Source organism: Lepidochelys kempii, chromosome 2 (assembly GCF_965140265.1).
Source record: "Lepidochelys kempii isolate rLepKem1 chromosome 2, rLepKem1.hap2, whole genome shotgun sequence".
NCBI classification, from domain to species: domain Eukaryota; kingdom Metazoa; phylum Chordata; order Testudines; family Cheloniidae; genus Lepidochelys; species Lepidochelys kempii.
In genome coordinates, this window is record NC_133257.1 from 16253291 (window position 1) to 16269464 (window position 16174).

Genomic DNA, 16174 nt, shown 5'->3' on the forward strand with positions numbered 1-16174 from the left:
CATACCTCTCGATTCCCACACACAACACACCCTGGCAGTGCTTATATCACTTCATTATTCTTGGACCTCCATTTTTTTGTATAAACTTGCTGTTTGCAAGTTTCCTGCTTCTCTACAATGTGCCACATCAGGATCACATTCCTACTGGCGGCTTGTAATGGGATGAGTAAGAAAAAAGAAAACAAAATCAGATGTGAAACTGTGGCCCAAGCATCCCGTGGTGGCAACAGATGGGCAGTACCAAGTTACGAGTCTATGCTCAGGGATTTGCCTAGCCATGCCCAGACAGGCGTGTTTCTCCTGTGATCACCATCTTCACGGGATTTCACTGAAGGGAACCCTGTGTGGTCTTTGCCTAAAGCTGAGAACTCACTGGTTGCTATGGTTACTGTCAGATGTATGTACAGAAATCCTTTTACAAGTTAAGTAACATGTAGAACATGGTGTTCCAAAGCTCCCGGAAGTGAAACTGATCTCCAAGGGCATGGTGGTTCTCAGAGCTAGCGCAGGCCAGAGTTAGAACAACTGACATCTTTCGACCCGGCCTAGCTGAGGGTTGACAGCCTAGACAAAGGACAGGCTTGGACCTTTACAAAGCACAAAAGAGCCCAAGACAAAGATCTTAGATAGGGCGACCACAGGGGTGAACTGAAGTTAACACAACACCCAGGTTATGAAGAGAGACAAAAAGGCTTGAACTGTATAATAGGAGTAAGGGCACAAGACAGCACCCATTATGGTGGCAACACTCTTCCAGCGGGAATGTCTCAAAGAAAGTGGATCTCAGCTCTCTCTGCTGGACAAGTGATGTATGGACTGACCACTGGGCGAGAAATACCTTATCAGACAGGAAAGAGATTTGTTCATATGTGTAAGCTCTAGACTGTGTTTGATATTTCTTACATCTATAAGCATATGTTTCCAATCCTTCTACTTGCTTCTATTTTTGAATCTTTGTCAATGGCATGTGGCCCATCTGTGACTGCTAGCAACAAATATCCCCAATGGCCAGTGATGGGACACTAGAAGAGGAGGGCTCTGAGTTACTACAGAGAATTCTGTCCCAGGTGTCTGGCTGGTGGGTCTTGCCCACATGCTCAGGGTCCAACTGACTGCCATATTTGGGGTCAGGAAGGAATTTTGCCCCAGGTCAGATTGGTGAGACCCTGGGGATTTTTCACCTTCCTCTGCAGCATGAGGCACGGTGTCACTTACAGGTTTAAATTAGAGTAAATGGTGGATTCTCTGACTTGAAGTCTTTAAATCATGATCTGAGGACTTCAGTAACTCAACCAGCAATTAGGGGTCTATTACAGGAGTGGGTGGGTGAGGTTCTGTGACCTGCAATGTGCAGCAGGTCAGACTAGATGATTATGATGGTCCCTTCTGATCTTAACAAGAGATAAATTTCTATGTGTTTTTTCTAAAGGAACAACAAAGTGCTGTGTGAACTGAGGTGAACCTCGTGAACTGGGAGGCATGGCTTCCATGGAGGCAGGAAATGTGTATGCACTATGAAGTCAAGGGACCAGTCACTTGAGCATACAAAGTGGGATGTACAGACAGGTTGGGACTTGTAACCTGCGGCCAGAGCGTAACTCTGGGAGCTAACTCTCTCCATAGATTTAGCAACAGGTTACCTCTGCTCTGCCCCAAGGAATTACTTAGGCAGCCTAAGGGTTGGGGTGTGCAAATTGCTGGCCTGTAGAGGGAAAGGGCAGGGCTGGCTGAGACCAGAGTGAGCTGCTCATGTTGCCAGCAGCCAGTGGCTTTGGGCGAGTTTCCCCCGGTGAGCATTGATAAGGCTCCTTCGCACTGTAAGAGGTGGTAGCAATTCACCCTGTACCCCTTGGTGACCCCAAAGGGACACAGATACCTGGTCGGTTTGTCTATTTTGCAGAGACTTCTTGGTGCTTCAGTATAAATGCTGACCTTGTACACGGCACTGCTACCAGCATTGCATCCTCCATTAGGTTTCCTTTCATTGACTAAGTGACTTTTTTAGGGTTGCAAGTAACAAATTCTGACTTTTAGGGTTTGGGTTTTGGTTTTTTTTTGCAGTTTTATTGCACACTTACATCATAAAATACAGTTTCTTTTGGCCTAACATTATTGCTGACAGACTACTTTGCTGTGTGTCACTTAATAACGCACATACATTTACACTGAACATTGCTGTATCTAACTTACGCTTTCATGCTCGGAAAGATATTGCAGAAATGGAAGCAACTGTGCCTGTGTGCTGTGATACTGTTACACAGATGTACAATGACATGATTAACCAATCTAAAATGTAGTGTGACATTCTATTTGCTGTAAGCCGCCTTGTCTTCCACTGACTGGCTCTGTGGGTCTTCAGAATTAAGCGCTGCACCTGGTTCTTCACTGGGACTGCTTTCCATGGATTGCGCGCCAATAGCTGTTCTGCCTGAAACCACAATATAAATAGGATTAAAATAAATGGAATATTTTTTCATCGAGGCAGCATTTAAACACAGCGGGCTAAGAGCAATATGCTTCGTCGACGACATTTTAATAACATTTTTATACAGATGTAAACCTCTCAGTCAGCTAATTTGCATTTAGCAGCCCACACACAGACTGCATTGCAGAAATTACAGATTCTTTAATGATAAAATTAATTATCAAAGTGTTAACATGCTTTAAGTAACTGTCACTGGAACAAGAAAAGGAGGACTTGTGGCACCTTAGAGACTAACCAATTTATTTGAGCATGAGCTTTCGTGAGCTACAGCTCACTTCATCGGATGTGAGCTGTAGCTCACGAAAGCTCATGCTCAAATAAATTGGTTAGTCTCTAAGGTGCCACAAGTCCTCCTTTTCTTTTTGCAAAGACAGACTAACACGGCTGTTACTCTGAAACCTGTCACTGGAACGTAAACCTTCATTTGCAGTAATTCCGTGGTGCAGTCTTGACCCTCCTGCGTCGGAAGTGGAGGTTGCCACAAGAAGATTATAAAAAGTTGTTTTTGCTTCCTGCTATTGATGTTTAAACCAATTGATTCTACACACTAATCATCCCGGTGAAAAAACAAGTTCCTCCTAAAGCTCCTTTGAGCCTGGCCTACCAAACTGTAAATTCATTTCCCTTACCTTCCAGAATCTCACACATCTCAAAACATTCTGGGGCATCTATAGTCTTCCCATTATACCTTTTAGATACAGTAGAATCATAGAATATCAGGGTTGGAAGGGACCTCAGGAGGTCATCTAGTCCAACCCCCTGCTCAAAAGCAGGACCCATCCCCAATTAAATCATCCCAGCCAGGGCTTTGTCAAGCCTGACCTTAAAAACTTCTAAGGAAGGAGATTCCACCACCTCCCTAGGCAATGCATTCCAGTGTTTCACCACCCTCCTAGTGAAAAAGTTTTTCCTAATATCCAACCTAAACCTCCCCCACTGCAACTTGAGACCATGTTTCATTCATGTCCTATACTAAGTAAGCTTCTGTCGCAGTTTTCCTTTTTTTTTTTGGGGGGGGGGGGAGGGAGAGGAGGAAAGTCCACGCTTGAATTTCATACGGGGCGACTGCATGATTGGACCTGCAATTTCCTGAATTGTAATAAATACCCAGTACTAGTTTTTCTAGCTTCCATTCACTGTAGTCTTAGAGCCCCAAAATCTACCTGTTGTGCAGGAGGGAGAGAAGGATCATAGTGTTATTCAATGGAATGGACCCTGTCATGCAGATGGAATTTGAAGCCCTTGCAACTATCTCTGGATACCCACAAACATTCCATGGCTTTTGTTCGCGGTTAATTTCAAGTCGGTAACATGGACACTGGAAAAAGCCATCTAGCACTTTCCATTACACGTCTCAATTTTGGTTTTGGTGAACCCCAGGCAAACCCATGGGAGCAATCACGAACCCGAACACAAAATATATGTGTGGGCTCACTATGAAATTCAATATGAAAACTCCATTGGTTGAAATTCAAATTCTGTGATCTGCCTGACCCCATTTGAACTGTTCCCTACATACACAGTTTGCAAACCAGTTTCAAACCAAACTTGGAAGCATTCATACAGCTTTGGTTACAAGTCATTTATAATGAAACAGACCCAGACTTTTCTCAATACGCTGCCAATGGCAATGCTAGTAATGAAATAATCCTTTGCACTATTTATAGAAGGAGTGTCAAAAAATTATCTTCAAGTAAAGATAATAAGACATTTATTCCAAATATATGCTAACTACAAACAGTATGTTTCATTGCCCAGTGCTATGGTCTGGGTCACATAATGAAACACCTATTTCAAGGTGGAGAACTTTTTATATTATTTCAGATTTATTTCATGGAAGTAAAATTACAGAGAGCAGCTCAGCAGTGTGTATGTTCAGCCATTTCTAATCCAGTCATGAATAACTTTAAATACATGCAACTACAAAGCTTCAACTGATTCTATATGCTGGAGGCTTGATTCTAGAAGGTGCTGAGCACTGACTTCAATGGGAGATGGGAACACCTGACAGGAGCACGTAGTGTCTTGCAGGATCAAGCTCTAGATATTGCTGAAGAAACACTGATTACTGCTAATTTGATATTTCTAGGATACACCATTTTGGGGGAGCTGTAAAAGTAGCAAAGCAGCATGAAAAGTGTTCTACAAGCTAACTACACCCTATTTTTTGGTTTATGGCCGCCAATGGCCAATGACTTGGCCAATTCACCTCCAGTTTGGCCAAAAACCAGTGTTCTCTCCCTCTAGATCACACAAGTGAAATCTGAAGGAGAAAGGACTCTGATTTGAAGATTTTGGAAGGAGTTAGGCAGCCAAAATTGGATTTAGAATGGAAGCCTGGTTACAACCTTAACTACAGAGAGGTTATCCCACACTCCTACCTTCCCCCACCTATCTATGCATCCACCCACATATATGACCCTCATCACTGTAGTATCTGAACATCTCCCATTAGTTAAAAGATGGGGATATTCCATACCTGGGCATCACTAGCTTTCACGTTTCACTTTCACAACGCACCCAGCAATGGTTGCACAGAGGGCTATGTTTTCCCTGATCAATGTGGACAAGAAATTTTTTTCTTGTAACCATTATAATAAACCTTTATTGTAGACCACATAGAATCATAGAATATCAGGGTTGGAAGGGACCTCAGGAGGTCATCTAGTCCAACCCCCTGCTCAAAAGCAGGACCCATACCCAATTAAATCATCCCAGCCAGGGCTTTGTCAAGCCTGACCTTAAAAACTTCTAAGGAAGGATATTCTGGGATATTCTATCTACTACCCAAGATCCATAAACCTGGAAATCCTGGGCGCCCCATCATCTCAGGCATTGGCACCCTGACAGCAGGATTGTCTGGCTATGTAGACTCCCTCCTCAGGCCCTACGCTACCAGCACTCCCAGCTACCTTCGAGACACCACTGACTTCCTGAGGAAACTTCAATCCATCGGTGATCTTCCTGATAACACCATCCTGGCTACTATGGATGTAGAAGCCCTCTACACCAACATTCCACACAAAGATGGACTACAAGCCGTCAAGAACACTATCCCCGATAATGTCACGGCTAACCTGGTGGCTGAACTTTGTGACTTTGTCCTTACCCATAACTATTTCACATTTGGTGACAATGTATACCTTCAGATCAGCGGCACTGCTATGGGTACCCGCATGGCCCCACAGTATGCCAACATTTTTATGGCTGATTTAGAACAACGCTTCCTCAGCTCTCGTCCCCTAAAGCCCCTACTCTACTTGCGCTATATTGATGACATCTTCATCATCTGGACCCATGGAAAAGAAGCCCTTGAGGAATTCCACCATGATTTCAACAATTTCCATCCCACCACCAACCTCAGCCTGGTCCAGTCCACACAAGAGATCCACTTCCTGGACACTACAGTGCTAATAAACAATGGCCACATAAACACCACCCTATACCGTAAACCTACTGACCGCTATTCCTACCTGCATGCCTCCAGCTTTCACCCTGACCACACCACACGATCCATCGTCTACAGCCAAGCTCTGCGATACAACCGCATTTGCTCCAACCCCTCAGACAGAGACAAACACCTACAAGATCTCTGTCAAGCTTTCTTACAACTACAATACCCACCTGCAGAAGTAAAGAAACAGATTGATAGAGCCAGAAGAGTTCCCAGAAGTTACCTACTACAGGACAGGCCTAACAAAGAAAATAACAGAACGCCACTAGCCGTCACCTTCAGCCCCCAACTAAAACCCCTCCAACGCATTATTAAGGATCTACAACCTATCCTAAAGGATGACCCAACACTCTCACAAGTCTTGGGAGACAGGCCAGTCCTTGCCTACAGACAGCCCCGCAACCTGAAGCAAATACTCACCAACAACCACATACCACACAACAGAACCACTAACCCAGGAACTTATCCTTGCAACAAAGCCCGTTGCCAATTGTGCCCACATATCTATTCAGGGGACACCATCACAGGGCCTAATAACATCAGCCACACTATCAGAGGCTCGTTCACCTGCACATCCACCAATGTGATCTATGCCATCATGTGCCAGCAATGCCCCTCTGCCATGTACATTGGTCAAACTGGACAGTCTCTACGTAAAAGAATAAATGGACACAAATCAGATGTCAAGAATTATAACATTCATAAACCAGTCGGAGAACACTTCAATCTCTCTGGTCACGCAATCACAGACATGAAGGTCGCTATCTTAAAACAAAAAAACTTCAAATCCAGACTCCAGCGAGAAACTGCTGAATTGGAATTCATTTGCAAATTGGATACTATTAATTTAGGCTTAAATAGAGACTGGGAGTGGCTAAGTCATTATGCAAGGTAGCCTGTTTCCTCTTGTTTTTTCCTACCCCCCCCCCCAGATGTTCTGGTTTAACTTGGATTTAAACCTGGAGAATGGTCAGTTTAGATGAGCTATTACCAGCAGGAGAGTGAGTTTGTGTGTGTATGGGGGTGGGGGGGATGTGAGAAAACCTTGATCTATGCAGGAAATAGCCCGACTTGATTATGTAAAGAGTTGTCACTTTGGATGGGCTAGCACCAGCAGGAGAGTGAATTTGTGTGGGGGGGTGGAGGGTGAGAAAACCTGGATTTGTGCTGGAAATGGCCCACCTGTTGATCACTTTAGATAAGCTATTACCAGCAGGACAGTGGGGTGGGAGGAGGTATTGTTTCATGATTTCTGTGTGTATATAAAGTCTGCTGCAGTTTCCACGGTAAACATCTGATGAAGTGAGCTGTAGCTCACGAAAGCTCATGCTCAAATAAATTGGTTAGTCTCTAAGGTGCCACAAGTACTCCTTTTCTTTTTAAGGAAGGAGATTCCACCACCTCCCTAGGTAACGCATTCCAGTGTTTCACCACCCTCCTAGTGAAAAAGTTTTTCCTAATATCCAACCTGAACCTCCCCTACTGCAACTTGAGACCATTACTCCTTGTCCTGTCCTCTTCCACCACTGAGAATAGTCTAGAACCATCCTCTCTGGAACTACCTCTCAGGTAGTTGAAAGCAGCTATCAAATCCCCCCTCATTCTTCTCTTCTGCAGACTAAACAATCCCAGTTCCCTCAGCCTCTCCTCATAACTCATGTGTTCCAGACCCCTAATCATTTTTGTTGCCCTTCGCTGGACTCTCTCCAATTTATCCACATCCTTCTTGTAGTGTGGGGCCCAAAACTGGACACAGTACTCCAGATGAGGCCTCACCAATGTCGAATAGAGGGGGACGATCACGTCCCTCGATCTGCTCGCTATGCCCCTACTTATACATCCCAAAATGCCATTGGCCTTCTTGGCAACAAGGGCACACTGCTGGCTCATATCCAGCTTCTCGTCCACTGTCACCCCTAGGTCCTTTTCCGCAGAACTGCTGCCTAGCCATTCGGTCCCTAGTCTGTAGCTGTGCATTGGGTTCTTCCGTCCTAAGTGCAGGACCCTGCACTTATCCTTATTGAACCTCATCAGATTTCTTTTGGCCCAATCCTCCAATTTGTCTAGGTCCCTCTGTATCCTATCCCTGCCCTCCAGCGTATCTACCACTCCTCCCAGTTTAGTATCATCCGCAAATTTGCTGAGAGTGCAATCCACACCATCCTCCAGATCATTTATGAAGATATTGAACAAAACCGGCCCCAGGTCCGACCCCTGGGGCACTCCACTTGACACCGGCTGCCAACTAGACATGGAGCCTTTGATCACTACCCGTTGAGCCCGACAATCTAGCCAACTTTCTACCCACCTTATGGTGCATTCATCCAGCCCATACTTCCTTAACTTGCTGACAAGAATACTGTGGGAATACATGACAGGAGACGGGGGACAACGTGCTTAATGCAGTTGTTGTTGACATGGTTTCAACTTTAGTCCCTATTCCGCAGTCTCAAGAAAAGTTTTAAAAATCAGTTTAAAGAAAGAAATTATCCCATTACCACATCTATCAGCACAACCACGTTAGCAGAGGCCATCTGTGAAAACTATATGCTAGCACAAAGGGAATTATGGTGTAGATAGGGCCATAGCAAGGACAGGACTTTAAACAGAAGCTCCAAGCCCTATTAAGTGACAGAATATTATCTACTTACTTGTAGAAACTTTGAGAGTTTTGATATAATCAGACCAGAAGGAACATTCTGCTCTTTTCAGTCCTTTATGATTTGGCAAGGAAACAGTGAATTCCTTATAGTTATCACCATTAGCGTGTGACAGGAACACGGGCCATAGGGACACAGCTCCAGTTAATTTTCTTGAGAAGTTATGAGGATAGTTTGGATTCCTGAATGAAGAAATAGAAAAGATTATTAGAAAACAATGGCATAAACATCACCAGTTTATAATCTGGACAGTGTATAATGGGGATTGGCTGGCTCAATGGACTGGAGCTTTTCACCTCTGGGACACTGAGTCAAATTCAAGCCTGGTTAGCAAAAATGTTAGGCATGATCATCTGGTGATCTCTGATCAATTTGTACTAGACAAGCCATTCATCACACAAACACCATCACGGCTAGCATGTTCACTGGCCACCTCAGCAGGCTTCAGATTCAAGACAATCCTCTGAAACTCTCAAAAGGGGCACAGGAAGTTGCAGTTTCCAAGTGGAGACCCCACACAAGCATCTCACTAATATTTCTCACTCCCAGAAATGGGCCCACCTGACTAGTGCAGAGAAATATTCACAGGGCAGTGTGACAAAGCTTGCACAGCTACTTCCTGTGCTTCTGAAAAAGGACTCCAGGCCAAAATGACCCTTGTGGTCCCTTCTAACCCTATGGTGCTATAGTCAGACGTAGCTGCCTAAAGTTAAACTCCTAAAACTGGATTTAGTCACCAGTTGCTCCTATTTATTTCAATGGAATTTGTGCGTGCTCAGCACAGCTAAAAGTTAGGCTATTTTTATGTAGGTGACTGACTATTTTAGGCATCCAGGTTTGGCCACAGCCTTCTAACACTACTGGCCAAAGTCTTACACATCTATATAGATCCTACTCCTGTGACTGGAGACTCTTTGAATAAGGGCAGAATTCGACCCTAAATTTGCTTTTTAATATATACCCCCACCCCACAAGATAGTAGATAATACTTTAAAGTCACTCACTTACCCAGATTTTATGAAGTTGCCTATATACTGCATTATTTTTAAGGAAAGGCTCTTTTCTTCCAGAGTAAAGTGTTCTTCATACTGTGGGTGGAATGGCAGCCCAAAGGCATACTGAACATCAGGCAAGAGCTCCAGGCCTGAACTGAAAAATACACATACAAAAAAAGTAATGACCCACCCCACATCCATTTACTTGGGGGGTGGGGGTGGGAGGCAGAATAAAAAAATTAAAATTAAACATCATATTAAATATTTCAATCATTTAAGAAAAAATTAAGCTAGAGCGTTCAACTCTTCTGCTCCCCCCCCAGCTATGCTACCCCACCTCTAGGAGCCAGAGGGACCTGCTGGATGCTTCCCAGGAGCCGCCACGGGTAAGCACCGCCGGGACTCCCCACCTCACCCCCCCGGCAGGTCCCTCTAGCTCTTAGGGGCTGGGTGGGGTGGGCACGCACTACAGTGGCCCACAAGACCCTCCTGCCCGGTTCTGGGGGCAGTCAGAGGACAGGGGTGGATCAGCACGGGTCCCGGGGGGGGGCCTCAAGGAACACGGGGGGTTGGATGGGGCAGGAGTCCCAGGAGGCAGGGCAGGAGTCCCGGGGGACGGGGGTTGGCCACGATCCCCTCGTGGGGGGAAGAGGGAACCGGTTGTTAAGATTTTGGCAGCTCATCATTGGTGACATGGATTGTGGCATTAATGATGGAAGAATAAATCTCCATTTATTTCAGAGACATGGGATGAAATCCTGGTCCTACTGAAGTCAATGGGAGTTTTGCTTTTGATTTCAGTAGAGCCAGGATTCCACCCGTTAATCTTTGGATTCCAATACAGTTTCTTTGTGGGGAACCTGGGGTGTAAATCTACCTTGCACTAGCCTGCCTGCCGCACAGTAACTAGAGCTTGATGCCGCGCACTAAACAGTTCCCTAGTACACTTTGATCTACTTCCATCTCAAAGCGGGGTCAAAGTGCCCTACTAGGGAACTGTTAGTGCTGGAAGCAGGGTCCACATGTCCAGTTAACATGCAGCAGGCTAGTGTGAGGTAGCTGTGCATCCCAGATTGCTGTGCACTGTTTGTGTAGACAAGCCTGGAGATGTTTATGCAAATTTCTTTTAAACATAGTTTTATTCTAGTTTCTTAGGGGGAAGGGGGAGAAGTTGGTCCCTGCAGCCAACTTCTCCTTGAATTCTGAGTGGTAGCCCAGCAAACATGCCGTAGATTCCATTGTCAGTCAGATTAGGCTTCTGCAACTCTCTTTTACTGCAGTGGAATGATTCCTGCATGCAACCCGGAGTGTTCCAGGAGGGACAGAACTCTGGGTAGGCAGGAAGATGCCAGACTTCCAGGACCTAATAGTTTGGGATATGTTTACTAGTATATCAGGACACCAACCAAAATAGGTTGCTCAGCAGAAGTAATCTTCTAGTAAAGAGGTAACAGAACTGTGCTCAACACAGAACTGTGGGTCACAAATCAGAGATGTCGTTTTCCGTACCCCTTACTCTGTCTTGGTCAAATATTGATAACATCAAGGCAGTCTGCAGCAATGGGCTTTGGAACAAGGCTGGGATGAATAGAGCCACTCAGCAAGATTCTGTCTGTGAGTGGCTGCACAAGGTTGCTATCAAAAGCAGTAGCTGGGTACACAACTGAAACTATTTATGGACATAAAGTGCTGCAGTATTGATAAATCCCAGATGCTGCCTCCCCTGGAACAAGGCTTGCATTTCAAAACACCCTAGGCAGGCAGACTGAATGGAAGATGACTCTTTTATATGTCAGGGTCAGAGGGAAGGTGGTGCTCCTCTGTCTCCAAATTCTCTATTTCAGAAAACATCCACACATCCTATTAAATGAAACACATCTTTGCTCTTATTTTCCTAAGTCCTATCATAAAACCGCAGTAATACTTTGCATCTGGAAATGGAATATTTTACAGATTTTTCACCAGAAAAGTAGGTCCGATACTGGAGTAAAGCATATTTTTCTTCTCCAAATGTTTATAAAGGATTAAGCAAGAGGAGAGTTTAATAATTCTGCTTTAAGAATAACTTGCTTGGCCTTCTACATTTATAGCAATTTTTGGCATCAGTGCTGTGGTCAAAGTAGCAGGTACTTAAAGGAGCCATTATGTTTAAGAAAAAGAGTCGGTCTGGAATATAATGGCGTGATGAGGTAGTTAAGGGACAAATTCATCCATTTAATGGAGTTACTCCAGGGATGAAATTGTCTCTCAACAGAAAACAGGCGGGTTGTTAGCCAAGGCCTCTCGCACAATGAGATCATGTTCTCTGCACTAGTAGTCACACATATGGAGTTAGGTTCGTAGCAGTATGTTTAGCAAACTCTTAAACTGAGATCGAAGTAGGATTTTGTTTATTGTTCTTGTCTGACAGTAATGCACGTTGGCCAGTGGATGTCCGTAGTAAGAGGACAGGGAAGAAAAGACAATGTTGACGGGGAGGGAAGGAGGGAGTGTGTGTCCCCCAGATGACCAGACAGCAAATATCTGGGGAACTTTTCTCTTCCATGGGTAAAAATCTTCCCAAAGCGTTTGTATTGCCACTCATCACCACTGTATCTGAGTGCAGAGCACTAGAGATTGCTAGGAGCAGTAAAGCGCTTGGAGATTGTGGTTGACCTGGGGCCAGCAGGAGCTCTGAACAGACAGGAAACTAGCAGCTAAGGGAAGTCAGCTGAAGCAGCCACTGACTCTATTTGCAGTACAAGTGAAGTGGGAAGCTGAGGGTTCAGAGCTGAGTGACTGTAATAACCTGTTCGTAGTCTCCCTGTAATAAATTCATTAGTTCTTTCAGGAAGTATTTCTTTGCTGTCACTTCTCTTGCAACATTCCCTCTTTTCCAGAGGGCTCCCCACATTAGCTCTTAACTGGCCCGCTTCCATCCTGATTCTAAGTGGGGAGGTTCAGAGCCCAGTGGAGGGTGATTTAGCGTGTGTTTTTATAGGACATTTTGATGAAAGGACACACTGTAAAGAGCGGTAGCTGTGTTAGTCTGTATCAGCAAAAACAATGAGGACTCCTTGTTGTTTCTACTGTAAAGAGCAACAGCAACTGAGACTTTTAAACAATATTTTTTTAGATGCAGACATTCAAATAAAAATATATCCCCCTCCAAACTACTGTTTATAAAACAGCACTATCTAAAGAAACCTCTTTTAAAGCAATAAATCAGTTATATGAATAAACCTCTGATGAAGAGAGTCAATTGTAACAATATATGTAATGAGTGAAATCCTGGTTCTATTGAAGTCATGGGAGCTTTGCCAATGGGAACAGGCCCAGGATTTCACCCAATAATATTACTATAGCACTTTACATTCAAGGATCTCAAAGCATTTTCCAAACATTAATCGACTCAGCCTGATAACTCTCTTATGAGAAAGCGTATCCGCTTTACAGATTGCTAAACTGAGCCACAGAGAAGCTAAGGGCTGTATTGTACTACCTGTATTGAACTGTACCTTGCTCAGTACTTGATTTCAATGGGAGAACTCACAGAGTAGGCCACTACTCAATATACGTAAAGCCAGGTGGCACAGTCTGGCACTAAGAGACTTTCCCAAGGTCAACCAGTAATTCAGGAGTGGAACTGGTTGGGGATTTTTCAGTTAAATATTTTTAATTTGAAAATGCCCATTGACTCCGAAATGTATAGTCATTGACAAAACTGTCCTTGAATCCAGAATGGAATTTCTGGAGAGAGAGAGAGAGCGCCCCCCAGAATAGGCTGGGGGTAAGGACTTGAACAGGGCCGTCGCTAGCTATTCTGGGGCCCTAGGCAGCCATCCCGTGGGGTGGGGTGGGGAATGGGTCCCCAGGCCTCCGCAGGGGCAGGTGGGGGCAGGGCTGGCTTGGGAGACAGAGGGGAACTGCTCCCCAGCACTCACCAGTGACACAGCTGGGGCCGGGCCACTGCACTTCCTGCTGCCGGTGAGTGCAGGCCCAGCCCTGGGGCAGTCCTCAGGGGAGTGGGGGTGGGGCTGTGGCGGAGCAGGGCAGGGGTTTTGGGGAAGGGGCAGAGTGGGGGTGGGGCTGGGGCAGAGCAGGGGTGGGGCTGAGGCAGAGCAGGGGTGGGGGCCATGGGCAAGAGGCAGGGCAGGGGCTGGAGCAGCACGCAGCTGCGCAGGGCACCAAGAAAATTGGTGCCCCACATTTCTTGGTGCCCTACGCAGCTGCGTACTTTGCGTATGGGTAGGGATGGCCCTGGACTTGAAGCTAGATCTCTCACATCACAGGTGAGTGTACTAATCACTGCATTAGGGCGTATTCAGGGATGGGGATCTCAGTCTCTCGCAAATGCTGAAAAGTCTAATTTTCATTCTCCCGTGTGGAACAAAAACAAATGTCAAAACTTCAGAACTATTCATGAAGTAGAGTTCTTGTTTTCTGTCCAGCCCTACTCAGGGCACACAATTAGAACAGGAGAGTGTGATGCGACAGACCACAATAGTTTCCTTGAGCAGGATCTTAGCTACACATACAGCTGTTGTTGCCCATTCAAATTCTGACTCATTCTGTATTATTTCCCCTTAGCAGATATGCAGATAATTCTGAACTTTATCCATGTCCTGTATCTAGTTCATTATTTCACCCTAGAAATTCATTTTTGTATTGTACAGTGGTTTGAATTTTAGATGAATGATGGACTCTGAAATGGAACCCTTCTCTTTTGTTCCTCTCTATCAAATGTTCCTTAACCCCATGATCTAACAATTTGAACTAATCTTACATCATTCGGAGTCACATATTCTTCTACTTTTCAGTTGGTTTTGTGAATTTTTTTTGGTTTCTCCATCAGACAAAGATATAATCCAACATAAATCAATGTTGCAATTCAAAGGCAATAAATTGTAAACTATTTTGCAATCATGCTAAAGTTGAAAATAACAAGATAACCATAATTCTTTAATGAGAACTACTGACAAAACCATGGAAATAACCAGATGAACTAAACCTAGGTCAGCAGCAAACTCACCAAAAGGATGTTTATTTGCAAAATGTCTTTCTGACTGCATTGAACAAGGATGATTAATATCGTCCTCCTTGAAAGGCAGAGATAACTATTAACAGGACAGACTTAGAATTGTCTAAGCTGTATGACTCAGAACAGGACAGACATGTCTAGCCATATGTTTCCATTCTGTTTTGTGCTATTAAATTCTTATTGATAACTACACAACGGGAACAAATATATGGGGATTTAAACCGGGGGCGAGGATGGGGAGTGCCACAGCTCAGATAACGTGTGGGTGGAATTTAGTTGATATCCTCTCCCCAAAATTCATGCCATCTTAATCCATGTGAAGAGCTTTACTCAAATTTCCTGATATGGTACTAAGTAACTTATAGGCAACAAAAGTCCCCTGCTTCCCAAGCTATATTGTTTTGAACCTTGCTCTTTTGGGTAGTGAGCATGGTAGGACCTGGGTGGGGGAAATGCAAAGCAATGACAGAGTCTGATGAGATGTTTGAGGCAAACATGGAATAGCAGCTGATTTGGAGAAGCTTAGACCTTCAACCCTGCCTTGGTTTTGGTTGCAGACATTGAGCAAAATCCTGCAATGCCATGTGGTACCAAGCCAGACCTATGCATATCCCAGTGGGCAGTACCACCATGACAACTACTAAACGAGGTGACGGACTGTGAAGGCTGGCCTCTCTTGGTAAATTAGATCAACTCATCTGTGTCGCTCTGGGCTGGGAAAAATTCACACCCCTGAGCCACATAGTTAAGCCAACCTAACCCACAGTGTAGACAGCATTAGGTCGATGGAAGAATTTTTTCATTGTCCTAGGTACCGCCTCTTGGGGGGATAGATTAACTACAGCGATGGGAGAACCCCTCTGGTCCGCGTGTCTACAAAGAGGCACCACCGCACTGCAGCTGCAGCCCTAGAGCGTGCCCCTGTCGCGTTCTACGTTTGCTTTCCACAACCAAATCTCTGTACAGTTTTTCATGAGTGATTTTATCCGAGTACTCGGATTCTAAGATCTAAACTGGATTGTTAAATCTATTCACCTACATTTGGGTTATTGCTGATTTTGTATGCTATGTATCATATGCCTTTTAGAAAACTAACTTTGTATTTGTGGATAATCTAAGCACTGTACCCAGATGTACAGACACTCTTTTCCCAACCTGTGTATTGTATAACTTTTTTTTAACGTTAGCTTTAATAACATATAGCATTAGCCTCAGTGGATTTACCTGCCAGCCTTGCAATCTTAGCTGGGGATCTGAGCAACAAGCTATGTTCTTTTCTCCTCTTGGATCATCACCAGTCATGAACGTTCTGCAGGCCAAATTATTCCCTACATGGCATGTGTGCAGACTTATTTGCAGAGGTGCAACTGGACCTCTAACTGGAATGTAGTAAACAACCCTGTTGATGCACAAGAAGAAATAGAACCCTGCACTGTTTCTTGGCTGTGGTGGGGCTAACAGGAGTAAAGCAATGTACTAAGATTTATACTAGTCATTAGATGTGGATCTGCAGTAGATCTGGGGATTGAAAAAGTATCATTTTTCGATAGTCCTTTGTAA

At 44.6% G+C, this 16174-nt stretch overlaps 1 protein-coding gene across 1 annotated transcript in view; it reads right to left on the bottom strand.

Moving 5' to 3' along the window:
• Positions 1–2054: 2054 nt before the first annotated feature.
• Positions 2055–16174, bottom strand: part of TG (thyroglobulin) — a 204143-nt gene continuing 190023 nt past the window's right edge. Inside the window, exons 46-48 of the mRNA XM_073335054.1 lie at positions 9608–9748; positions 8591–8781; positions 2055–2428 (exon numbers count right to left, since the gene is read on the bottom strand). Of these exons, the coding sequence (XP_073191155.1) occupies positions 2307–2428; positions 8591–8781; positions 9608–9748 (454 nt within the window). The 3' untranslated portion in view covers positions 2055–2306. The remainder of the gene's footprint in view (positions 2429–8590; positions 8782–9607; positions 9749–16174) is intronic.